Source organism: Bufo gargarizans, chromosome 3 (assembly GCF_014858855.1).
Source record: "Bufo gargarizans isolate SCDJY-AF-19 chromosome 3, ASM1485885v1, whole genome shotgun sequence".
Lineage (NCBI taxonomy): Eukaryota > Metazoa > Chordata > Amphibia > Anura > Bufonidae > Bufo > Bufo gargarizans.
Window position 1 is genome coordinate 275,656,342 of NC_058082.1, and position 25,300 is coordinate 275,681,641.

A 25,300-nucleotide genomic window follows, 5' to 3' on the forward strand; every position below is an offset into this window, starting at 1 on the left:
TCACCTTTTAAGTTGCATTACTGAAATAAATGAGGTTTGCACGATATTCAAATTTTTCGAGTTTCAGCTGTATGTTACAATTATTATTGGAGAATTAACCTGGCACTGAAAACATATTGAGGATATGTGGAACCATACAAATGTATTATACAATAAAACCGCAGTATGCCTAAGCAGTATACACCCTGTTCATGTACATCGTTAATAAAACTTTTCACTAAAAATGTAAAAACACATCAATTATTCACACTATAGCAGGAATACTATTCAAATTCTCTATTTGTGTAGAGACATGTTTGCATAGGTAGAATTCCGGTAGTAATTGACATATAGTCAGTCCATACATGTAGAGCTTCTGGTCTCTGTATAAGGGGACACAGTTTCTACGTAGTCCCAAACTTTTAAGGTTGGTAAGTTCACCAGTCTAAAGGGGATATAATGTACACATTTAGTACTCACGGTACATTGCGCTGATTAGGTGAAGCTTTTTTACTTGTAGTGATACTTTCAGTGGCGTCCCACAGCTCCACCACGCTCCAACCTCGTTGGTTTCGGTTTGCAGCGTCTTTCGGGATCTCGTCCCAATTCTCGTGAGATTTCGTCCGTCTATGCGCTTCGTAAGTAAAGGGAAAATAACTTTATTGATGGTAAAATTTAATACATGGCCATGTATATTGTGTACTTGTTTTACACACAGGTATTCCGCCCAGGCGCGTTTCGAGATAACTTATCTTTTCCTCAGTGGCACTGGCCAGTCAGTAGAAGACAGGTGGTATGCTTCCACCAACTTGGCACCAGACCCTAGTCGTGGATTTTGAAGGAGGGAAGATGGAGGATTGACCGTAATTATCTGGGACTCATTACCCATCTGAACGTTTTTTTTTTTTTTTAAATGATTGAACGTACAGGGCTGTGATATGGGGCTGTGATATGGAGCTGTGATATGGGGCTGGGATATGGAGCTGGGATATGGGGCTGTGATATGAAGCTGTGATATGGAGCTGTGATATGGAGCTGTGATATGGGGCTGTGATATGGGGCTGTGATATGGGGCTGTGATATGGAGCTGTGATATGGAGCTGTGATATGGGGCTGTGATATGGAGCTGTGATATCAAGCTGTGATATGGGGCTGGGATATGGAGCTGTGATATGGAGCTGTGTTATGGAGCTGTGATATGGGGCTGTGATATGAGGCTGTGATATGGGGCTGGGATATGGAGCTGTGATATGGGGCTGTGATATGGAGCTGTGATATGAAGCTGTGATATGGAGCTGTGATATGGAGCTGTGATATGAAGCTGTGATATGGAGCTGTGATATGGAGCTGTGATATGGAGCTGTGATATGGAGCTGTGATATGGAGCTGTGATATGGAGCTGTGATATGGGGCTGTGATATGGAGCTGTGATATGGAGCTGTGATATCAAGCTGTGATATGGGGCTGGGATATGGAGCTGTGATATGGAGCTGTGATATGGGGCTTTTGGATAATAATATCATCGCACAGCACACCTCTTTATACAACTGTGTCATATACAGAAGTTATGTTGGTCAATGCTATTTTGCGGTGTACACTTGTACCGTATTTTCTCTATTGAAGTCAGTGGAGCCTGAAGAAACGTGACCACTTTTTATTGGTAGTTGTAATATGTAGACGTATATTGATACATAACACAAAAATCATAATGGGTATGATACAGACTTACATATGAGGGCAAGTATGTCTCCATCTTTATTAACTGTGTACTTTCCCCATCTTACTGTCTGTTCTGCAAATAGATAGAATATGTCCACAAAATACAGACCACAGACCCATTGAAGTCAATGGTTCTGCTAAAAAAAATGCAGAGGGCGCATGGACCGCATCCATATTTTGCCGATCCATGATTTGCGGACCACAAATCTAAGGGCCCTTTACACTGCTGAGCAGACAATTGTCCCTTCCTGGCAATAAACTGATGTAAGCAGAGCATTGGGACCAATGGGATTGTGTTTCCGCCTCAAAATCATCCAGAAATGCTCCCAAAATGCCTCAAACGGTCTCCCATTCATTTCAATAGGAGGCAGCACTTGGAAAAGCATGTGGAAAAAACTGCCAGCATGCCTAATTTTGGGGTGGAATCTGCTCTGAATCTCCCAATGAAATGAATGAAAAGTGTAAAAAAAAAAAAAAACTGCTCAGTATGTGTCCACGTGTTTTCTGCACGTTTTTGGGCGTACAAAAATCACAAGCTGAAAATGCAGTTTTAAACTGAAGTAAACACCCATTGGTTAAAAAGGTTGACAAACTGCATCAAAAATGCGTCACACTGTGCAAAAAAGAATTTTGTAGGTGGATTTTCAAAATGTGTGGACATACCCTTAATCAGCACTTTTAGTTCACCAAGGTGGGCTGTTCTGGATGGGATTTGTGTTCGATTAGCTCATAAACCCTTTAGAGGGAAGCTGTCACATTGAGCCTGGTGTCCGAAGTGTTATAGATGTTCTGAGTACACTGACACGTACGTTTCTGGGACAGGAGTCAGTAGAACGTACCCTGCTGTTAAATCTCTTCGACATACAGCCATAAGAGCAAGGAAGATGCCTAATCCTGTGCCCCATCAATTTTGGAACAGCAATGCATTTGTGCTACTCACAGTGAACATTTTGCTGACGCGTTTTGATCAGCCTGCCGGATCTCTCTGCTTTCCGGCATTGCCAGAAGCTTAAACCTCACCCTCCAGCCCCATTAAGTATAATGAGGACCGGCAGACATCAATCCGCAACCCGGCAAATATGCCGAGAATCAGCCGGAAGAGAACCACTGTGCGAAGCAATTCTCAGCGTATTTGCCGGATTGCGGCCAGATCTCTCCCAGTCCCTATTAAAGTTAATGGGGCCGGACGGCGATGAAGACAAGCTTCCGGCACTGCCAAATACAGAGATCCTGCCGGCTGCTCCCTGCCAGAACAGCCTGTCGGAAACTAAGTGCTTGTGTTAAATTAGCCTAATATTGTGTAGGTCACCCTCATACACCAAAATAGCTCTGACCCATGAAGACATGAACTCTACAAGACCTCTGAAGGCATCCTGTGCTATCTGGCACTAACATTAGCAGCAGATACTTTAAATCCTGTAACTTGTGAAGTGTGGCCTCCATGGATCAGACGTGTTTTTCTAGCACATCCCACAGATGCTTAATCAGATTGAGATCTGGAGAATTTAGAGGCCACATCAAAACCTTGACCTCTTTATTATTTCCTCAAACCATTCCTAAGCAACCCATTGTCCTGCTCAAAGATGCTACTGCTGATGAAGGGTTTACTTGTCCGCAGCAATGTTTAGGTAGGTGGTACATGTCAAAGAAGCATTGACATTAATTCCAGGACCCAAGGTTTCCTAGCAGAAAAATGGCTAGAGCAATGTACTGCCTACACTAGCTTGTCTTCTTCCCATAGTGTTTCTTGGTGCCATCTCTTAAAGGGGTCCTCCGGGAAGGATTTAAAATGGCCACCAGCAACTTTTCCTAGAATGTGAGCAGGACTGGTTGCCTCCACTTGAAGAGCTGCCTAGCGGGTCAAGGGGCCTCACTACAAAATTACACTCTGGCGTATGTCAGGCTGCTCAGCCATGATGGCATATCATAGGCAGGATCACATCATTACCATCTACTGTAGAGCAGTGTAATGTGCCCCTTTAGGCAACTCTACAAGTAGAGGGAACCACTCCAATCTTAAATTAGGTTATCAGTATCAGATTGGGGAGGATCTGACACCCAGCACCCCCAGCCATCAGTTGGTCAAGTGACAGTAAGCCAGTACACAGTGGACGGTGCAGTCCACTGTTATGAACGGCGCCGGCAACTGCTGAGGACAGCTGAATGGCGGGTGTGCGTTGGATATTCACTGATCTGATAGCAATGAATTATACGAAGGACAGGTCATCAATATCTAAAACTGTGACTCTAAAACATTATGCAACACACATATGCAAGAAAAAGCAGGGTAGACTGCACATCCAGTATATCCATGAGGATTTCAAGAAGTAGGGCAGATGTTTAGGTAAGCAGACCAAAAAGACAGGTTACCAATAGACTTCAGTGGGCCATTAGAGATGTGTTAGGAGCAGATACGCAGAGAACGAGGCAGAAGGCTAACTCACAGGACTATCAGTCACAATGTATTTGTGTCGTACATTGCTGAAGACAATTGTACTTCCTTTCCCATAGATGCCAAGCTTGAATGCAGGAAAATATGAAGGTTAAAGCTAGATCCAGTGCCTTTGTCACTGGGAATTGTCACCTGATATGTCACTTTGTGTGGCTGAGCTTTACGTCATTGGTATATATGTGCATTTATATGGAGAAGATAAAGCTAGCAAATAGTGATGTTTTCTAGGCACAAAGTGCAATTAACAGAACTGTAACATACATTATTTAAGAAATTAGGACTCTTGCAGGGGTTGTGCCACCTAAGCATTTATGGCATATCACTAGGATATGCCAAAAATATATGATAGGTGCAGGTCTCAGCTCTGGGATCCGCTCCTATCTCCAGAACAGGACCCCCAAAGTAAATGGAGCGCAGCTTGCGCAAATAGCGGAGTTCTGCAAATAGCCATGCCCTGGCTCAGCAGTAGTAGTAAGCTATAGCAGTAAGTGGAGAGGACGCTGTGCATGCGCAGTCTTCCCTCCAGGGCTGTGGAGTCGAGGAGTCGGAGTCGGAGCCAATTTTGGGTACCTGGAGTCGGAGTCGGCAAAAAATGAACCGACTCCGACTCCTACTAAATTTAAATTGGAATAAAAAAAAAAAAGCAAGTTTAAATGTCCGAATTCATAAACAGTTATAATTAATGACTTCTCTACTGTAAGAATAAAGGCCAATGCATGCAGTGCCTCACATAACCGCAAAACAAACGCGTTCAGTGATGTGAAGAAGCATGCTTTTCATATGCTTCACTATATGGCACGCAATGCACAATTAGGAGTGGCAATACATATACTTTCCATTGTGTTGTGTTCTGATGTTACAGGGAACACAATGCCCATGGTTTACCTAGCCTCTCACTGATAAGGGATTAAGTAAATATGTGTTTTGCAGGACAAGAGACACTTGTATAAGTGACGGGAATGGATAGTCAATAGTACAAGACTGAAGCTGTAAACCATTGGAAAAACTGCTGTCATTCAGCTAAGGCTATAAAACGTGTAAACTCAGAATGTTATCTTAAACTTTAAACATGACTATGGGATTTTACTAGGGAAATCATGTTTTAAAATAAATGTCCCTTCCTGGATCCTCCCACTGCCCTATCTTCAGCAGAAGATCAGCACACAAAGGAGAAGGCAGCAGCTTCTGCCCAACTACCTCTCTGTGCTAGAAGAGCTTAGAAGAACTTCTTTCTTTCCTTCAAGGAATGTATAAAATACATTCGCATATTAAATACAGAGGAGTCGGGAGTCGGAAGTACAAAAAACTGAGGAGTCGGAGTCGGAGCATTTATCTACCGACTCCACAGCCCTGCTTCCCTCCTTCACTTTGGGGCCGTTCTGGAGATAGGAGCAGGTTCCAGAGGTGGGATCCACCCCTATCTGATATTTGCGGTATATCATCACAATATGCCATAAATTATGAGATGGGAAAATCCATTGCTGGCCATGCACATTACATTTTTCGGCAGGACTAGCTGACCATCTCCTGTGCACGTTGGATTTCAGATGCCTAATCCTTTTGTTCTCCAGGAAATAAGATGCTGCCTGAAGTCTGGCAGCAGCTACTTTCCTTTTTCCTACTGAGGACACATCCATGTTGTGTCAAGTTGAGCATGCATGTATATGGAGGGGGGTTCCACAGGGCCAGACAGTGAAACCGTGATCATGCCTGCCTGCCTGTCAATCAAAGTGGAGAGGGTGCAGTAGTTGCAGAGAGAGCTGAGCCTCTAGGAGCAAGGGCAACACCCCTGTTGGTCCTAGAGGCTCATTTGCATTTGTGAAAACTTCATTTTTCTCAGCAATGCGGACACGTATGAACATGGGACCAACACAGATGCCTTCAGCTGCCAAGCGCACATGTAACAGGTCAGCTGGTTTCATAGGTACAAATCTGCTGACAGGTGCCTTTAATGGTTTTGTAGTCAGAATTTAGTTTGTTGTTTCCAGTATTTATTCGGTATCAGGATGTAAATTTTTTGTTCGATACTGGACTCTCCTCTTACGGCCCTCCCTCCTATGACGCAGCCTCGCTAAGCCCAATGAAGTGAGCGGGCTCTGAAGCTGCACGCACCACTGCCACCACTGAATGTGCCGCTATTAATTAAAGCAGGAGGCGGGACAGGGGAGGGAATACACTGCTGCGCCGTCTGAGCTAGTGAGCTCGGCGAACGGCAGCAGCCTCCTCCTCCTGAGTGTCCTCCCCAGTCAAGCATAGCAGGTGCCTGGCCACTGTGCCCCCAATGATAATTAACCCGCCTCCTGTATCTGTATTAAAGGTTAATTATCATTGGTGGCGCAGTGTGCCCTCTCCCCCCAGTAATAAAATCATTGGTGGCAGTGGCCACAGGGTCCCCTCCCCTTCTCATTGGTGGTACAGTGGCAGCTTCTGATCGGATCCCCAAGCCCTGGCTTCCATGGTAATCTCCCTGCTGCTGTGTGCACTATGCACAGGGCAGCAGAGAGAGTGTGAGGTCCTAATAACCCTGATAGAGATCTATTAGAGTGAATAGGACAAGGGATGCAATTTTTTAGTCACCTTGCCCCCCCAAAAAATAAGATAGAACTGTTGAATTATGGGCCGGGCGTTCCATAAAATGCGGAATGGACGCGTCTTTTTTGGTGTTTTATTTTTTTCGCGTGGTATCGAGTATTGCAATACTTTTTTATGGTATCAAAACCGAATCAAAATTTTGGTATGGAAACAACTCTAGAATAATCAACAAGCTGTTGTTTCGAGCAGTCAGTATTCGGCTATCAGGTCTGCTTGGCAAACATGGAGAACTAATACGTCCATGCAGGTTAGAATCAGATTGCTCAAATGGCTGCAGTAACTATACGGTTATATTAGGGCCTTCTTTATCAAACAGCTTTCTGATATATTCATTGAAGGGACAAGCTGTCTCTGTATATCCTGTAATAGCATATGGCTGTCGTAAAGGGTGGTCCGCAGCTCACGTCCTTCTCGATATGCCAAAGTGGAAAGCGTCCGGCATATATTACCTGGATGGCCATTTGTCCGAATGGGTGCTATGTAATACAATATATGAGCACTAGTGGATGCTGCAGGTGAAATGCATGTCACCCGATGTTCCCACCTGGTAAAATATGCCAATAGCCGGGGGTCGCGGGTGCTAAACTTTCAGCTCTCACATTAAGGCCTCTTTCACACAACGTTTTTTTTTTTTTTTTTTTTTGTTTACGGGCCGTTTTTTTTGCGTTCTGTATACGGTTCGTATACTGAACTATTCATTTCAATGGTTCTGCAAAAAAAACGGAATGTACTCCGTATGCATTCCGTTTCCGTTTTTCCTGTACCGTTGAAAGATAGAACATGTCCTATTATTGCCCACAAATCACGTTCTGTGGCTCCATTCAAGTCAATGGGTCAGCAAAGAATTTTAACACATACGGAAATGCATCCGTATGTCTTCCGTATCCATTCCGTTTTTGCGGAACCATCTATTGCCCAGCCAAATTTTTTCTATGTAATTACTGTATACTGTGTATGCCATACAGAAAAACGGAACAGAAACAGAACGGAAACAAAAAAAAAACTGTACAATGGATCCGTGAAAAACGGACCGCAAAACACTGAAAAAGCCATACGGTCGTGTGAAAGAGGCCTTAAGGGATTGTCTGTCAGGAGTGAGATGAGGAGGAACTAGAATAAAAGGAAGTGTCTGTATACTTGTCTGCAGCCTGGCACTGGGGGACTAACCAATGTGATGACAATCGTTGTAGTGTCTTGTCCCAAACATTTGGACAAAAGCAGCCTCACACCGTGGCCAGTGGTTGGCTTCAGCAGTCACATGTGTAGACTGACACGTCGTCACTGCTGCCAGGTAAACAAAGAGGCGACAGGCGACAGGATCCAGGCATTTTCACACAGGGAATACTGTCAGTCATTGAGTGAGACCGCCCATTAGATTCATAAGCCCCGAGGGAGCAGAGATCTAACTCGTTGAATTTGAAGCTTTTCCCACCAGACTATGAATCTGATCAGCAGGGTTACTGTTACATAAAGGCTGCCATGTAAATGAGCCATGCAGTAAAAGAAGCCAGAGCAGCACTTTTCATTTGCTTCCTTTGTTCACTATGCAGATATGAATCGATCATTGTGTTACCTCTGTGGAGAAGATAATGTCAAAACATTGGAAAAAGGGCACTGCCACATAAGAAGCCTAAAACTATGGAAATGAGTTATTAGTATTTTACTATAGACTTTATTAGACGGATCCGGAAGGGGTTGTGCAGTGTCCTGATATTGTAGTGGTGATGCAGGGTAAGGCCTCATGCGTCCGCAAAAAAAAAAGGGAGGTGGCATCCGTTTTTTGGGGGAGAATCCGTTTTTTCCCCCACAGATCCCTTATAATAAATACCTATCCCTGTCCGCAAATGTGAAAAAAGTAGGACATGCACAATTTTTTTTGCTGAAGGGAAACACGGGCAACGGACACGGAACACAAACGGATGAACTATCAGCGTTTTTTTTGCTGACCCATTGAAATCAATGGGTCCCCATCCTATCCGCAAAAAAGAACAGAACGGAGGCCGCGAAAAACAACTGTCGTGTGCATGAGGCCTTAATACAGCTGTTCATCCCATTCAAGTGCATGGGAGAAGAGGCTGTAATCACTCTGCACCGCCGCCAAGCAAACATCGAAGAGGAGACAGCGCTTGCACAGCCCCTTCAAACAGCTGTTTGGTGAGGGTACCAATAGTTGGATCCCCGCCGATCTGATATTGATGACCCTTTAAGTAGCCAGGTGGGATTTCTGAAGTAAGTATTTGGGTTTTAGTCACACAGTGTTTGATACATTTGGTGCATCTTTAACTCTTAAAACCTGAAAGATGGAATCTGATTGGTTGATATGGGCTACTAAGCCAATTTTCTTTTGCACCAGTTTTGATAAATCTCCCCAAATACGTTTTTAGCAACCTGCCTCTCTAAACAGAAGATTCATACTGATCTGCTCCCCACCGCTCCGGCATGGGTATGTATGGTCATCTGCTCCGCTGCAGCCAATAACTGGCTCCATCGGTGACATGCTTCTTGTGGCCATGTCACCGCTGAAGCCAGCCATTGACCCATAGACTAGAATTATGATTTATGAAGCAAAACAGCAGTTTTATCAGAATTTACCACTTTTGTGCCAGATTTATAGCGTACAAACTTGTCACATTCCACCCATCACTGCCTGGCTATCAGCTACCAGGGATGCTCTACCTGTGGCCCTCCAGCTGTTGTAAAACTACAACTCCCACCATGCCCTGCTGTAGGCTGATACCTGTAGGCTGTCCAGGCATGCTGGGAGTTGTAGTGAGGGTCGCAAGTTGAGCATCCCTGAGCTACATTAATTAATTCTGGGATCAGCATTCTGTTAGGCTGGGTATACACCTAGACTTTTTGTCGCACTTTTCATTGATTGGCCAAGTATAGGACATGTTCTCTATCTTTTTGTGGAACGGACATATGAATGCGGAAAGCACACAGATTATCTGTGTACTTTCTGCATCCATATGTCTGTTCCGTAAAAGATTGAACATGTCCTATTCTGGGGTGAAAAATGCAGACCATGAAGTTGATGAGTCCGCAAAGATTGATGATGCAACTCAGACCGCATCCGTATTTTGCAGATCCACAATTTGCGGTCTGTAAAACAGATACGGTAGAGCTACATTTTGGAAGGTAAAGGGGTTGTCCAACCCCATGAGTTTATTTATTTTTATTTTTTTACAAAAAGCTTACAATGTAAAAATAAAAGGAGTACGGCTCGCCTTATTAATCCTCTGCTGTTCTTGTGCATTCCTGGTTACAGTGTTGGCATGTTTTATTAGACCACTGTACTTTGTCATTACTGTTAACAGTTACGGTATATTCCAACGCTGGCCTCCAAACCACGCCTGTGTAATGTGTTTTCATGCGTTTTGATAAAAAACTGAAGGTTTACAAACAACATCTCTTAGCAACCATCAGTGAAAAACGCATCGCACCCTGGACTTGCTTGCGGATGCAATGCGTTTTTCACTGAAGCCCCATTCACTTCTATGGGGCCAGGGCTGCGTGAAAAATGCAGAATACAGAACATGCTGCTTTTTTTTCACACAACGCAGAACTGATGCATGAAAATAAACCCTCATGTACACAGACCCATTAAAATAAATGGGTCAGGATTCAGTGCGGGTGCTATGCGTTCGCGTCACGCATTCCACCCGCGTGGAAAACTCGCTCGTGTGAAAGGGGCCTAAGGCATGTGTGACCTTCCTGGGAAATTCATCAGCTCCAGTGATACCTAAAGGAACACAATCCAGTGTAGACTGTAATTGACAATAAGGGTGCCACTTTAATATGCCTATATGACGCATGACCCGTGTGTTAGTCACCCTCATACTAAAGGAATAGCCATAGATGAATTGCTGGCTGAGGCCCAAGATCACCATATAAATATTCATCTAAATTCTTACAGCAGTTTTATTAAGGCCTTTTGGCACTGTTATTAGGCTACTTTGTGTCTGTTGATAATATTTAAGCATATGTGTAGTATATAGTGGTGGAGCACTGTATAGCATTGTTATTTGACCAATGTATGGTACTGTTATTTGGGCAGCAGGCTGTATGGCTTGATAGTACAAACTAGCGTTCGGGGCTCCGCTTGTGAGTTCCGTTTGAAGGCTCTCACTAGCGGCCCCGAACGGATCCGTACAGCCCCAATGCATTCTGAGTGGATGCGGATCCTCTCAGAATGCATCAGTTTGGCCTCCGCTCAGCAGGCGGACACCCGAACGCAGCTTGCAGCGTTTTCGTGTCCGCCTGGCCGTGCGGAGCCAAACGGACCCATCCAGACTTACAATGCAAGTCAATGGGGACGGATCCGTTTGACGTTGACACAATATGGTGCAATTTCAAACGGATCCGTCCCCCATTGACTTTCAATGTAAAGTCAGGAGTCCCTATTAATATACCATCAGATCGGAGTTTTCTCCATTCCGATGGTATATTTTAACTTGAAGCGTCCCCATCACCATGGGGGCGCTTCATGTTAGAATATACTGAGAACTGTGTACATGACTGCCCCCAGATGCTGCCAGGCAGCAGGGGGCAGACCCCCCCCTCCTCCTGTAATTAACTTATTGGTGGCCAGTGCGGCCCCCCCTCCCTCCCCAGTATTAATTGTAGCCAGTGCGGCCCCCCTCCCTCTATATTCATCGGTGGCCAGTGCGGATTCCCAGTATTAAATATGACCAGTGCGGCCTCCCCCTCCCTCCCTCCCCAGTATTAAATATGACCAGTGCGGCCTCCCCCTCCCTCTATATTTATTGGTGGCCAGTGCGGATTCCAAGTATTATGACCAGTGCGGCCTCCCCTCTCCCCCCCCCCCTAATAAAAATCACCCTCCCCCATCATTGGTGGCAACGGAGAGTACCGATCGGAGTCCCAGTTTAAATCGCTGGGGCTCCGATCGGTTACCATGGCAACCAAGACGCTATTGCAGTCTTGGCTGCCATGGTTACTTAGCAATAAATACAAACCTTATACTTACCTGAAGAGCTGCGATGTCTGACCGGCCGGGCGCTCCTCCTACTGGTAAGTGACAGGTCTGTGCTATAGGCAATGCGCCGCACAGACCTTTCACTTACCAGTAGGAGGAGCTCCCGGCCGGACACAGACATCGCAGCTCTTCAGGTAAGTATAATGCTTGTATTTATTGCTAAGTAACCATGGCAGCCAAGACTGCAATAGAGTCTTGGCTGCCATGGTAACCGATCGGAGCCCCAGCGATTTAAACTGGGACTCCGATCGGTACTCTCCGCTGCCACCAATGATGGGGGGGGGGGGGGGGTGATTTTAATTAGGGGGGGGGGGGGAAAAGGGAGGCCGCACTGGTCACAATACTTGGAATCCGCACTGGCCGGCCACCAATGAATATAGAGGGAGGGGGGCCGCACTGGCCATATTTAATACTGGGAATCCGCACTGGCCACCGATGAATATAGAGGGAGGGGGGCCGCACTGGTTACAATTAATACTGGGGAGGGAGGGGGGGGCCGCACTGGCCACCAATAAGTTAAATACAGGAGGGGGGGGGGGGGGGGGTCTGCCCCCTGCTGCCTGGCAGCATCTGCCAGGCAGCAGGGGGCAGTCATGTACACAGTTCTCAGTATATTCTAACTTGAAGCTTCCCCATCACCATGGGAACGCTTCTGTGTTTAGAATATACTGTCGGATCTGAGTTTTCCGAAGTGAAAAATCAGATCTGAAATAAAGTTATGCAAACGGATCCGTTCTGAACGGATGCAAGCGTTTGCATTATAGGAGCGGATCCGTCTGTGCAGACACCAGAGGGATCCGCTCCTAACGCAAGTGTGAAAGTAAGGAAGGCACCAACGGGAGATCAGCCACACACCATCCATAGGTATCAGTCAGAAGCTTAACTATCTTTTCTGACTCCCCCATACACATACACGCTTGGCCAATGGTTACGTGTTTTCAGTGCCGAGAGAGTCTCGGTCAGACCCCTTCAGCGGCTACTTATCCACAGGGAAAAAGTACTGAGTGTTGAAATTGAGAACACCTATGTAATTTGCAGTCCCAGAGAACCCTTTTAAAATAAATTCCCTTCTCAGATACCCATCAAAGTTGTTTATAGCAATAAGCAACGTTCTGTACTTTTCATACTTGGCTCTACTGGCCAGAAAACTCTCTAGTTCTACAGCTGCCCTCTTCTGCCAATCTGGTAAATCTTGTATTCTGTTATGTCTGTGTCTTGGCAGACTGGGTTAAAAAACACCCTGTAGGAGATATACAGGCACTAGTACTGATGATGATCGCCCCGCTTTTCTAAAAATGACCAAATATTATTTCTTTACTTGAAGCTGAATACTCGTTTTGAATTTTTTTTTTAAGAAGAAGTTTTCACGGGAGTACAGTTGTCAGGAAATGTACTTTCTCGCAGAACAGCGCCTGAATAGTATCTCCCCTTGCATAGCTGGAAATTATTCAATTATAATAAAATAAGTGGGGGTTCTGGGATTTTTATATCGATGGCCTATCCTCAGGAGGGGGTCCGACTCCTGGAACACCCTGCCATTCAGCTGTGTGGAGAGGTCATCAATATAGAACCCCTGCACAACCTCTTTAAAACAAAAATCACCTAAAATAAAAAAATAAAAACATTAACATAAAAATGGGATTTAAACAGTATTTTCTGGTGACACTTCCCTCTAAAGTGAACCTGTCACTATGAAAATGCAGTGCAATCTGCAGGCATATTATAACCCACTGCCCTTTCTTTGCTTAAGGCCTCTTTCACACTACCGTATGGCTATTTCAGTGTTTTGCGGTCCGTTGTGTTTCCGTTCCGTTTTTCCGTATGCCATATACAGTATACAGTAATTACATAGAAAAAATTGGGCTGGGCATAACATGTTCAATGGATAGTTCCGAAAAAACGGAACGGATACGGAAGACATATGGATACATTTCCGTATGTGTTCGTTTTTTTTTTTGCGGACCCATTGATTTGAATGGAGCCACGGAACGTGATTTGCAATAATAGGACATGTTCTATCTTTCAACTGATTGGAAAATCGGAAATATGGAAACGGAATGCATACGGAGTACATTCCGTTTTTTTGCGGAACCATTGAAATGAATGGTTCCGTATACAGAGCGCAAAAAACGGTCGGAAAACGGAAAAGAAAAACGGTAGTGTGAAAGAGGCCTAAGAGTAATGTGGCCAGTCCTACTCAGTGACAACTAACTGAAGGAAAGAGAGATAGCTGCCGTCAGTGTGTAAGACTGCCCACATGACTCCTAAGTGTGGAAAGAACAGAGGTTTTACCCCTTAGTGACCACAAATACACCTTTTTTACGAATGTATGCAAAGGGGGTTTAGGCTAGACAGTTCGCTTTAATCAATGATTATATGTACCCCAAATGGTGCACATGGTATAAATTTATTAAAGGGGTTGTCCAGGTTCAGAGCAGTTCATGCTCCGATGCTCTCCTTTGCCCTGCTATAAATCGCGCAGGGCAAATAAATTTTTAGGAGTTCCGGTGACGAACCGGGCTCTCCATGGGGCTGCCTGGAGGCCCAGTAAAATGGCTAGGGCAGCGGTAAAGCCCACCTATCAGAGCGCAGGGCAAGGGAGCACATCGAAGCATGAGATGCTCCGATGCCAACTTCAGGGGGGCTGCCTGGGTGAAAATAAGGGTATGTCTGGGTTCAGCTCTGAACCCGGACAACTCCTTTAAGACCGGCATTTTAGACTTCGGTCTTAATAAAGCCCCATCGCTGGCAGTGAATCTGTCGAAGTTATGAAGTGGCGCAGGCCTCTCCATAACTTTGGCGCATCCAGCGCCAGTTCTAAATGTAAGACAGCTTCCAAGCTTTCTTACATTTAGTCCATTTTCTACACCTAAAACAGGCCTGCCCCGCCCACGCCACTCCCACAATTTTAGACCTGGTGTGAGCGGGGAAAAGTCGCAGATAGCGGCACAACTAACCGCTGCGCCGTCATCTGTGCCTGAAATACACCTAACTTAGGCGTATTTCAGCATAGTAAATGACCCCCCTGCAAAAATGTACATTCGTGAAAAAACTAAGTTATAGCTCTTGGAAAGCGATGATGAAAAAATTTGCGTGGTCACTTAAGTTGTTTCTTGATTTTCCCACATTACTATGGGTGTTATTTTTTAATACTGGCGTTTTAGAAGCTGGTCTTAATATCCCCTATAGCTGGCGGTGGATCTGCCAGAGTTATGTAGAGGCGCCGGCCTCTCCATAGCTTCAGTGGATCCACCGCTGCTTCTAAATGTAAGACAGCTTCCTAGCTCTTACATTTAGACCATTGTCTACGTATAAACGTGGAGTAGAAAATGGTAAATCATACGGGCCTGCCGGCCCATCCCCTTCCCCACCCACGCCCACTTTTTTAGACCTGGCGTAAGTGGGGAGAAGTCGCAGATTGCGGAGCAAAAGACCTTTGTACTACAATCTGGGCCAAAAATACGCCTAATGAAGTCGTATTTCTGGTTAGTAAATGACCCCCATTTATCAATCTGCTCAGCTCCTCCTGCTCTATAACATGCTGCCTGCAGATTGCACTCTATTTCATGGTGACAGGTTCTCTTAAAGGGATTCTGTCACCAGTTTTTGACCCCCCCATTCAAAAAAATGGTTATGTGCATGGAGCTCTTGTGATTCCTAATGTGGTCTTATAACCTAAATCTGTAGGCTCATTTTGTGTAAAAAACGTTTTATCTAACCTGTCATTCATCTCACTAAGGTACCCAAGGGGATGCTCATGTCTTCCAGATGCTGCCCGCACCCGCCGCCTTTCGTGCCCAGCTCCTTCTTTGCTGTCATCAGCGCCGCCTCAGAATCCTTTGCCACGCCTCCGGCTCTCCCTCACTCCCCCCTCCTTCTTCTCTAACATCCCGTGCATGCGCACAGGCCTGTGCCTGATGCGCCCGTGCGGACTTCTCCGTTCGGCTTCATGGAGCGAAGTGCGCATGCGCCAGCACTTCGCTCAACCTCCCGATGACCTGAAGAAGAAGGGGGGAGTGAGGGAGAGCCGGAGGCGTAGCAAAGGATTCTGAGGCGGCGCTGATGACAGCAAAGGAGGAGCTGGGCACGAACGGCGGCGGGTGCGGGCGGCATCTGGAAGACATGAGCATCCCCCTGGGCACCTTAGTGAGATGAATGACAGGTTAGATAAAACGTTTTTTACACAAAATGAGCCTACAGATTTAGGTTATAAGACCACATTAGGAATCACAAGAGCTCCATGCACAGAACCATATTTTTGAATGGGGGGTCAAAAACTGGTGACAGAATCCCTAAACACTAGACACCTCTGGCACTACATTCCGATGGGTATTCCTATCCTAGACTTGAATAGGAAAATCTCATTATTATAAATTTGCTTATAAAATGGAGATCAAATTGCTCATTGCAACCAAATAAAAGCATGAGCTGCACAAAAAGGAAGCATTGTCAATGTGCTTGTGCAGGCTAGAAGTTCTATGTTCTTTAATCAGGGCATTTGCAAGGCAAAAATATCTGCAAGCCTAGCCGCTACAGCTGCTCCATGTATTCAGACCTCATTTTACTGTACGTTTTTAGATTTTCCTATGCTGCGTAGGTAGCTTTGAAACCTAGCCTAGAGAACACTTTATTTGGAGATGGCCCTGCATGCTGTGTATGGGTGGTCTCAGTTGTGATTTGTAGTGTAGTAGATCATGCTTCCACGTTGCTAAAGAATGTCTTTGCTCCTGGACTGTTATCTGGTCTTTCAGGCTGTTGCTGCCATGATAACGCACAGATATGGGTAGTCATTGTAAGGTCAAACTATATTTGAATTGCATTGGTCTTGAGCCTTGTTAGAAGGGCAGTAGGAACTTGTGACTGTGAGTAGGACTTTCTTGACTTTACATGCTAACTCACTGTTCATTCATTCACCGTATATAAACATGTTATCAATATGACCTTGTAAGGCTACTTTCACACTAGCATTAATGTTTTTTCTGTATTGAGATCCGTCATAGGGGCTCAATACCGGAAAAAAAAGCTTCCGTTTTGTCCCCATTAATTGTCAATGGGGACAAAACGTAACTGAACAGAATGGAATGCTCCAAAATGCATTCTGTTCTGTTCTCATACCGGAGAGCAAACTGCAGCATGCAAATTACACTAAACTGTGTAAAGTAATTAACATGGAAGAGGACAGTATAATGCTACACAGGGATCTGGATAGATTGGAGGCTTGGGCAGATAAGTGGCAGATGAGGTTTAAGGCCGAATGCACACGGCCGTTGTTCACGGCCGTGAGCGGTCCGTGGAACCGCGGCCTGGATTCCTCCTGAGAGCAGGAGCGCACGGCGTCATGGGTTGCTATGACCCCGTGCGCTCCCTGCTGCCGCCGCAATACAGTGATACACTGGTATGATCTATACTGCTCTCAGGAGGAATCCAGGCCGCGGTTCCACGGACCGCTCACGGCCGTGAACAACGGCCGTGTGCATTCGGCCTAACACTGAGTGTGTACATACTAAATGGTAAAACACTCGGTAACACTGACATGGCAAAGGACCTAGGAATTTAGTAAACAGCAAACTAAGGCTACTTTCACACTCGAGTTTTACAATAATACAATCACATGCATCCATCATGAACGGATCCGTTTGTATTATCTGTAACATAGCCAAGACGTATCCGTCATGAACTCCATTGAAAGTCAATGGGAGACGGATCCGTTTTCTATTGTGCCAGATTGTGTCAGAGAAAACGGATCTGTCCCCATTGACTTACATTGTGTGTCAGGACGGATCAGTTTGGCTCAGTTTCGTCAAGCGGACGGCAAAACGCTGCAGGCCAGAGCGGAATGGAGCACCTATCCATACGAAGTAGCAGTGAGCCGCTGTATCCTATTTACGGAATGGAGACTGATCGGAGGCAAACTGATGCATTCTGAGCGGATCCTTTTCCATTCAGAATGCATTAGGGCAAAACTGATCCGTTTTGGACCGCTTGTGAGAGCCCTGAAACGGATCTCACAAACGGAAAGCCAAAACGCCAGTGTGAAAGTATGCTCAGCTGTAAAAACCAGTGTCAGGCAGCTGCTGGCAAGGCCAATAAGATAATGGGTTGCATCAAAAGGGGCATAGATGCCCATGATGAGAACATAGTCCTACCACAAATCACTAGTCAGACCACACATGGAGTACTGTGTACAGTTCTGGGCTCCTGTGAACAAGGCAGACATAGCAGAGCTGGAGAGGGTTCAGAGGAGGGCAACTAAAGTAATAACTGGAATGGTTGGATACAGTACCCTGAAAGATTATCAACTTTAGGGTTATTCACTTTAGAAAAAAGACAACTAGTCTCGCGCATGCGCGGTGTGCTCTGTAGTAATGCACTATCCCATCTCCTGCTGTCGCTGTTAGCTGGGTTTCAGTGGCACAGTGCGCATGCGCAAGACTTGGGGAATCACGGCTGCACTGCAGGCTGTCACTCTCAGGCAAGAGGGGACGGTTAGGGGGCATGGTTACCTTGACTTCAAGCTGGCCGGCACTATAGAGCTCAATTCTTTTCCTTACAGTTTTTCAGTGCTTCCTCGCTACCCTCCTGTTTTAGTGATTTAAATGCTTTTTTTGGGGCATTTGTTGCTTTCTTTACAGTTCTATTTATCCACATTGGTTTCTTCCTGTTACTTAACCTTTTATTCCCATAAGGTATGTACCAATCACAATTAGATTTTAGGATGCTTTTAAAAATATCCCATTTTGTGGCTGTATTTTTATTTTTGAGGACTTTGTCCAAGTTAGTTAGGACTATGGCCTCTCTTAGCTACATTTAGCTTTTTTGAAGTTTGGTATTTTTTGTTCCTCCCCCTAAGAAACACTCTTTTGCATGATAACTGGAAGGTTATTACTTTATGGTCACTATTTCCCAGGTGTCCCCGGACCTGCACATCTGTTCTGTCAGGTCTATTGGTTAATACTAAGCCCAGTATGGCTGCCTCTCTAGTCGGGTCCTTAACCATTTGGGAGAGGTAATTGTCTTTGGTTATTGCCAAGAACCTGTCTCCTTTAGGGTCCATTCACACGTCCGTTGTTTCTTTCCTGATCTGTTCCGTTTTTTGCGGAACAGATCTGGACCAGATCTGGACCCATTCATTTTCAATGGGTCCTGAAAAAAAGTCAGACATTGTGCTGTCCGATTTTTTTCAGGACCCATTGAAAATGAATGGGTCCAGATCTGTTCCGCAAAAAAAGGAACAGATCAGGAAAGAAACAACGGACGTGTGAATGGACCCTTATTAGATATACAAGTTTCAGTTTCCCAGTCTATACCTGGGTAGTTGAAGTCCCCCATAATAACCACCTCATTATGATTTGCCGCCTCGTTTATCTCGTTTAGTAGTAGATTTTCTGTGGACTTTGGTATATTAGGTGGTTTATAGTAAACTCCGAATTAATATTTTATTATTGCTTTTGCCTCCATGTATTTCTACCCACAGTGACTCCACATGTTCATGTCCCTCACTTATATCTTCTCGGACTGTGGGCTGTAGGGTCCATTCACACATCCGCGTGTGTTTTGCGGATCCGCAAAACACGGACAGCGGCAATGTGCATTCAGCATTTTGCGGACCGCACATTGCCGGCACTAAGAGAATATGCCTATTCTTGTCCGCTATTGCGGACAAGAATAGGACATGTTCTATTTTTTTCAGGATCGGAATTGCGGACCCGGAAGTGCTGGTCCGCAATTCCGGATCGGGGCCGCACTTCGTGCGGCCCCATAGAAATGTATGGGTCCGCAATTCCGTTCCGCAAAATGCGGAATGGAATTGCGGATGTGTGAATGGAGCCTTAGACAGGACTTTATATAAAGGCCGAACCCTCCCCCTCTCCGGTTTTGGTGATCCTTTCTAAACAGACTGTAACTCTGTACATAAACCGCCCAGTCATAGCTATCATCCCGCCATGTCTCTGTTATTCCGACTATGTCATAGTCCTCCTCACACATCACTAATTGCAGTTCCCCAGTTTTATTAGTCAGGCTTCTGGTATTAGTATACATACATTTAAGAGGTTTATGTATATTTTTTACGCTACACTTTTCCTTCTGAACTGTTCTAGTCCCTCCTTCCATTCCTCCCCCAGTCCCATTACCCTGCCCCCGGTCTCTATCCGCACTATCTTCCCCTCCTATAATGTAATTTCCCTCCCCCCCCAGTCCCTAGTTTAAACACTCCTCCAACCTTCTAGCCATCTTCTCCCCCAACACAACTGCCCCTTCCCCATTGAGGTGCAGCCCACCCCTACGATAGAGCCTGTAGCCAACAGAGAAGTTGGCCCAGTTCTCCAGGAACCCAAACCCCTCCTTACTACACCAGTTCTTAAGCCACTTGTTAACCTCCCTAATCTTCCGCTGCCTTTCTTGTGTGGCTTGTGGTACCAGTAGTATTTCGGAATTAATAATTTTTAAGGACGCTCCACCTGCCTTTAACTTGGCCGCTGGATCTTCTCCAGCCCCTTCCAGTAATCTGTCAACCAGATTTGCGATGTGTCGAACTCGAGGCGCCAGGAAGACAACCTACCATTTGACGATCCCGGTCTATCTGTACCCCAAATAATTGAGTCCCCCACTACCAGCACCTGTCTGGCCTGGCCTGCTCTCCATGTCCCCTGCTTACTGGAGCGGACATTCCCCTGACTGGCAGAGGAAGTGTCTGGCTGCAGCAGTGCTCTCCCTGAACCGACATCCCCCCTTATCTGCCAAACGTGCAAACTTGTTGGGGTGTGTCAGATCAGGGCTAGCCTCCCTGGCACTCTTCCCTCTACCCCGCTTTCTAACTGTTACCCAGTTTGCAGCCTCACTTTCCTGAGCCTCCTCGCTACCACCCTACCCCACATCTACCCCATAGAGTGCCTGCTCAGTGAGCAGCAAACTCTTTTCCAAATTGTCAACGCTTCTCAGTGTTGAAATTCGCTCTGTTAGATACTCGATGTGCGATTCCAAACGGGCAATTTGCTCACATTTTGAACAAAGATATGCACCCTCAAACGGCTATTCCAGGACTGCATGCATCAGACAAGATGTGCACTGGACTGAGCTGTCAATAATGGAACACATACTAAGGGGGGATTACGCAATAAAAGAGAAAAATACAATCTAGTGCAGTGATAAGAATCTAACTGTAGTCCCCTCCTAAAGTCCTTGAATCTCAAGTCACGTAATCTAGTCACACACTTAATACAAGCACACACTTAAAAATCTAACACGTGAACGCTCACAAACTCGCATTATTTGCCTGCTTGTATAAATGCAAACGTTAACTTTTTTTTTCCACTTTTTTTTTTGTCCCACTCTAGGACTTCAACTTTTGGGGGTCTGATGCCCTTTACAATGCATCACAATACGGTACTTCTGTATTGTAATGTATTGGCTGTAAGTGTATTACCAGAGTAATACACTAACAGCCTGCTTCCTTAGAGATCCAGGGGGCTGGATCTCACAGGGTTACATGGAAGGCAGCCATGATGCCTAAGGAAGGCATTGGGCTGCCTTCTCTGCCATCGGGTCCCCGTCACAGCAGCGCGGGGACCCGATGGCTGCTCTGATCCCCGCACGGACATCGCGCGTGCCACGGTCAGCCCTGACCGCGGCACATCAAGGGTTAATGCGCCAGTATCAGTGTTTTCACCGATGCCGGTTTATACAGCAGGGGTCCAGCTATCAGTGACTGCCGGACCCCACCGCTGATCGGGCAGGCGCAGCTCCTGCACCCACTCGATCAGCGCGCCGTAATAGTACGGCGCTGGGTGGCAAGTCACGTCCCGCTGTGCTGTACGGTATGGTCCATCTCATACATTGGGGGTATATCGCAACAATATCTGATAGATGCGGGTCCCGGAGGTGTAGAAGGTGGAATACAGAGCCCGCAAAGAGAAGGACTGCGCATGCCACGGCCGCCCTCCATTAATTTAATTTCTATGGGACTGCTGAAAATAGTCGAGCTGACTTGGCCATTTCCATCAATTTCATAGAAGTTAATATAGCGCTGGCTGCTCTTCGCATTCATTTCTATGGGACTGCTGAAAATAGTCGAGCTGACTTGGCCATTTCCATCAATCCCATAGAAGTTAATATAGCGCTGGCTGCTCTTCGCATTCATTTCTATGGGACTTCTGAAAAAACCTGAGTTTGCTGCTTATCCTAGCGATATGCCACCAATGTATGAGATGGGTGAACCCCTTTAAGGCTAGTTTCACACTAGCGTTCGGCTGTCCGCTCGTGAGCTCCGTTTGAAGGAGCTCACGAGCGGACCCGAACGCTTCCGTCCAGCCCTGATGTAGTCTGAATGGATGCGGATCCGCTCAGACTGCATCAGTCTGGCGGCGTTCAGCCTCCGCTCCACTCAGCAGGCGGACACCTGAACGCTGCTTGCAGCGTTCGGGTGTCCGCCTGGCCGTGCGGAGGCGTGCGGATCCATCCAGACTTACAATGTAAGTCAATGGGGACGGATCCGTTTGAAGATGCCACAAAATGGCTCAATCTTCAAGCGGATCCGTCCCCCATTTGACTTGTAAGTCTGGACGGATCCGCTCAGGCAAATTTCACACTTTTTTTTTGCCAATATAATGCAGACGGATCCGTTCTGAACGGAGCCTCCGTCTGCATTAATATGATCGGATCCGTTCAGAACGGATCCGATCGAACGCTAGTGTGAAAGTAGCCTAACTTCAGAATTAGTCTTAGACTCTTCACAGCCGGTGATTTTATAGTCAGGGAATGAAATCCAACAGTAACCATAGTAATACCGCTAATACACTGGTAGGCACAGGGACCGCTAAAGCAGCTCTACAGCATGAGGACCCCACTAAACAATTTCCCATACCATATCATGGCTTTCTGTGTTGGGAGCGGGTGCAGAGTGTATTGATGTTATCGGCACAGCTGAATTTGTAGGTTTTAAGTAGTACAATGTAGTTGTAGAGTGTACTAGGAATGATCTGAGCTTGTCCTGACACTTCAGTGCCAAGGAGCCACAGGTACACTGGCAATGTATGGCAACCACATTCAGGTGTCATTCTGAAGGAAGCCACAGAAAGACCTCCATATGCTTCTTTGTGAAATCAGCATGATCCCATAGGCTGTTAGTGGTTCCTTATTGTGACCCCTTAGAACCTAGTACAACTTAGCCACAGGATAGACATATTTCAGCATTTCTTTTATTTTTTGTTTTCAGAATTGTTTCCTCTATTCATGGAGTTATTGCTGCTGTGTCTGGGATAATTGTTATAACCTCCTGCAAAGATGTGAAGTATGGCAGGTAAGTGCAAGAGAACAGGGACACATAACCTTTCATGTGTGCAGATTAATTTATCATTTTAATATTTATATCAAATTCAAGGGGTTGTCCACGTTCGGAGGCCTTTGAGCCTGACCCAGCCACTTTGCGGATCTCCAGAGGGAACCACAATTATGTGCCCTCCATAGCTGGGCTTCATCTCCTTCGGTCTCCCACTGCCACTACCACACTCTTTTCCTGCGTGTCAGCATCCAGTTTGATAGGGGTCATAGATTATCCTGCAGCCAGTGATGTGTCTGCGTCGCATTAATGGTTCATGTGATGCACAGGGAACACGTCACTACTGCTACCAGTCATTGTCTGCAGTAGCACATATGACCTCTGTCAAACCAGATGTTTACACGTGGAACTGGAATGCACCAGTGGCAGAGAGGGACCGAAGGAGGTGGCACCCAGCAATGGGGGGGGGGGGGGGGGGGGGGGGAGGTATGTATGCTTACTTCAGCAAGTATATGGACATTGGGGGACTAGCTGAAAGGCCCCTGAACATGGAAAACCCCTTTAAGGCCTCTTTCACACTTGCGTTGTCCAGATCCGGCGTGTAGTCCACTTGCCGGAATTACATGCCGGATCTGGAAAAAAAACGCAAGTGAACTGAAAGCATTTGAAGACGGATCCGTCAAATCAACTTGTGATATCACATCTCACCTCACAAAAGCCATTGAAAAAGTCAATTAACATTTTCTTGCCATTGTTTACTTAAAGGGGTTCTCCAGGAATAATTTAAAATGGCTGACAGCAACCTGTTCTAGAACGTGAGCAGGACTGGTTACCTCCACTTGCAGAGCTGCCTAGGGTGGTGAGGGGCAGTACTACACACTACACTCTGGCACTTGCATATACAGATGTAGCAGGGTTAACACTCAAACCCCTCACTCAAATTTCTTAACTCATCGCGTTATCTTGAAACAAAAGCCATTGAAAAGCAATTGAAGGTGTTTGCTTAACGCATTTAGTTTAGGTAACACTTCTCATAAAGCATGTGTGTTAACTCTACTACATCTGTACTACATATGAGTGAGTGTTCCTGTCAGGCTGCCCAGCAATGATGGCATATCATAGGCAGGATCACATGATTACCATCTATTGTAGAGCCCCCTCACCCCCTAGACTGCTCTGCTGTTGCTCATATTCTAGGACAGATTGCTGGTGGTCTTTTTAAACGATTCCTGGAGAACCCTTGAAAGGTCTTCTACCAGCAGATTTATAGCAGTAAAACAGGCTGACCTGAGACATGTGCGCTGTTCAGTAGAAGCTATCAATCCTCTTCCCATCCCCATATGTGCTGGCATTTCAGAGAAAAATGTACTTTAAATTTATGCAAATGAGCCTCTAGGAGCAACGTGGGCCTTGCTGTTACACCGAGAGGCTCCGTTCTCCCTGCAACTGCCGTGCCCTCTGCACTTTGAGTGGCAGGGCCAGGCAGTGTAAACGTCCATAGCCCAGGCAAAGGATGGGACGTTGGCAGAAGAGGAGCGTTGCTTGACTGGGTTTATGAAGAGGTTGTTCCAAGTAACTTTGGAGAGGTAAGTATATTACAAGATTTCTTTTACAGGCTAGTTATGTGTAATTAAGGTGGGTTTGTAGGACCCTCTTTTTCCTGGAATACGCCTTAACACTACAGTTAGGTCACTATAGGCTTAGAGTGCATTGGAGGCACCTGGGCTGGTGCCAACTATACTTTAGAGACATTCAAAATCGACAATAAAAAGTGACATTTTCTGGAGTTTCTTATTTATTTATTTTTTCCGTTTTAAAAGGGTTGCCCAGGATTAGGAACACATGGCTGCTTTCTTCCAAAAACAGCACCACCCCTGCCCATAGGTTGTATGTGTTATTATAGCTCTGGCTCATTAACTCAAATAGAGCGGAGCTGCAAAACCAGACACAACCCCATGGACAGGGGTGACATTGTTTGTGGAAGGTAGCAGACATGGTTTTTTATAGTCCTGGACAACCCCTTTAATATGACTATTAGATGGATACGCACAATGGAATAGATACCTGGCCAAGGTGTTTCCTGAGATGGAATGTACTGTAACTAAATAATGTATGTGTCATAGTCAGCTTTAAAAGAATGTAGGCCACAAAATCATGCAGAGGCGCCTTGTTTCAGGTAGAGAGGGTAGAGGGTTATTTTCATGTCTCATTTTGGATGTTAGAATTGTTTTCTAACCAGCATCTTATGACAGTTTCAGACATCATTGGTCCTGCATTATTCCTG

The 25,300-nt window shown here is 45.8% G+C and overlaps 1 protein-coding gene across 1 annotated transcript in view; it reads left to right on the forward strand.

Annotated features, from left to right (window-relative positions):
- Window positions 1–25,300, forward strand: part of TLCD3A (TLC domain containing 3A) — a 45,994-nt gene that overhangs the window by 11,163 nt on the left and 9,531 nt on the right. The window contains exon 2 of the mRNA XM_044287482.1: window positions 22,954–23,037. Coding sequence (XP_044143417.1) covers window positions 22,954–23,037 — 84 coding nt within the window. The remainder of the gene's footprint in view (window positions 1–22,953; window positions 23,038–25,300) is intronic.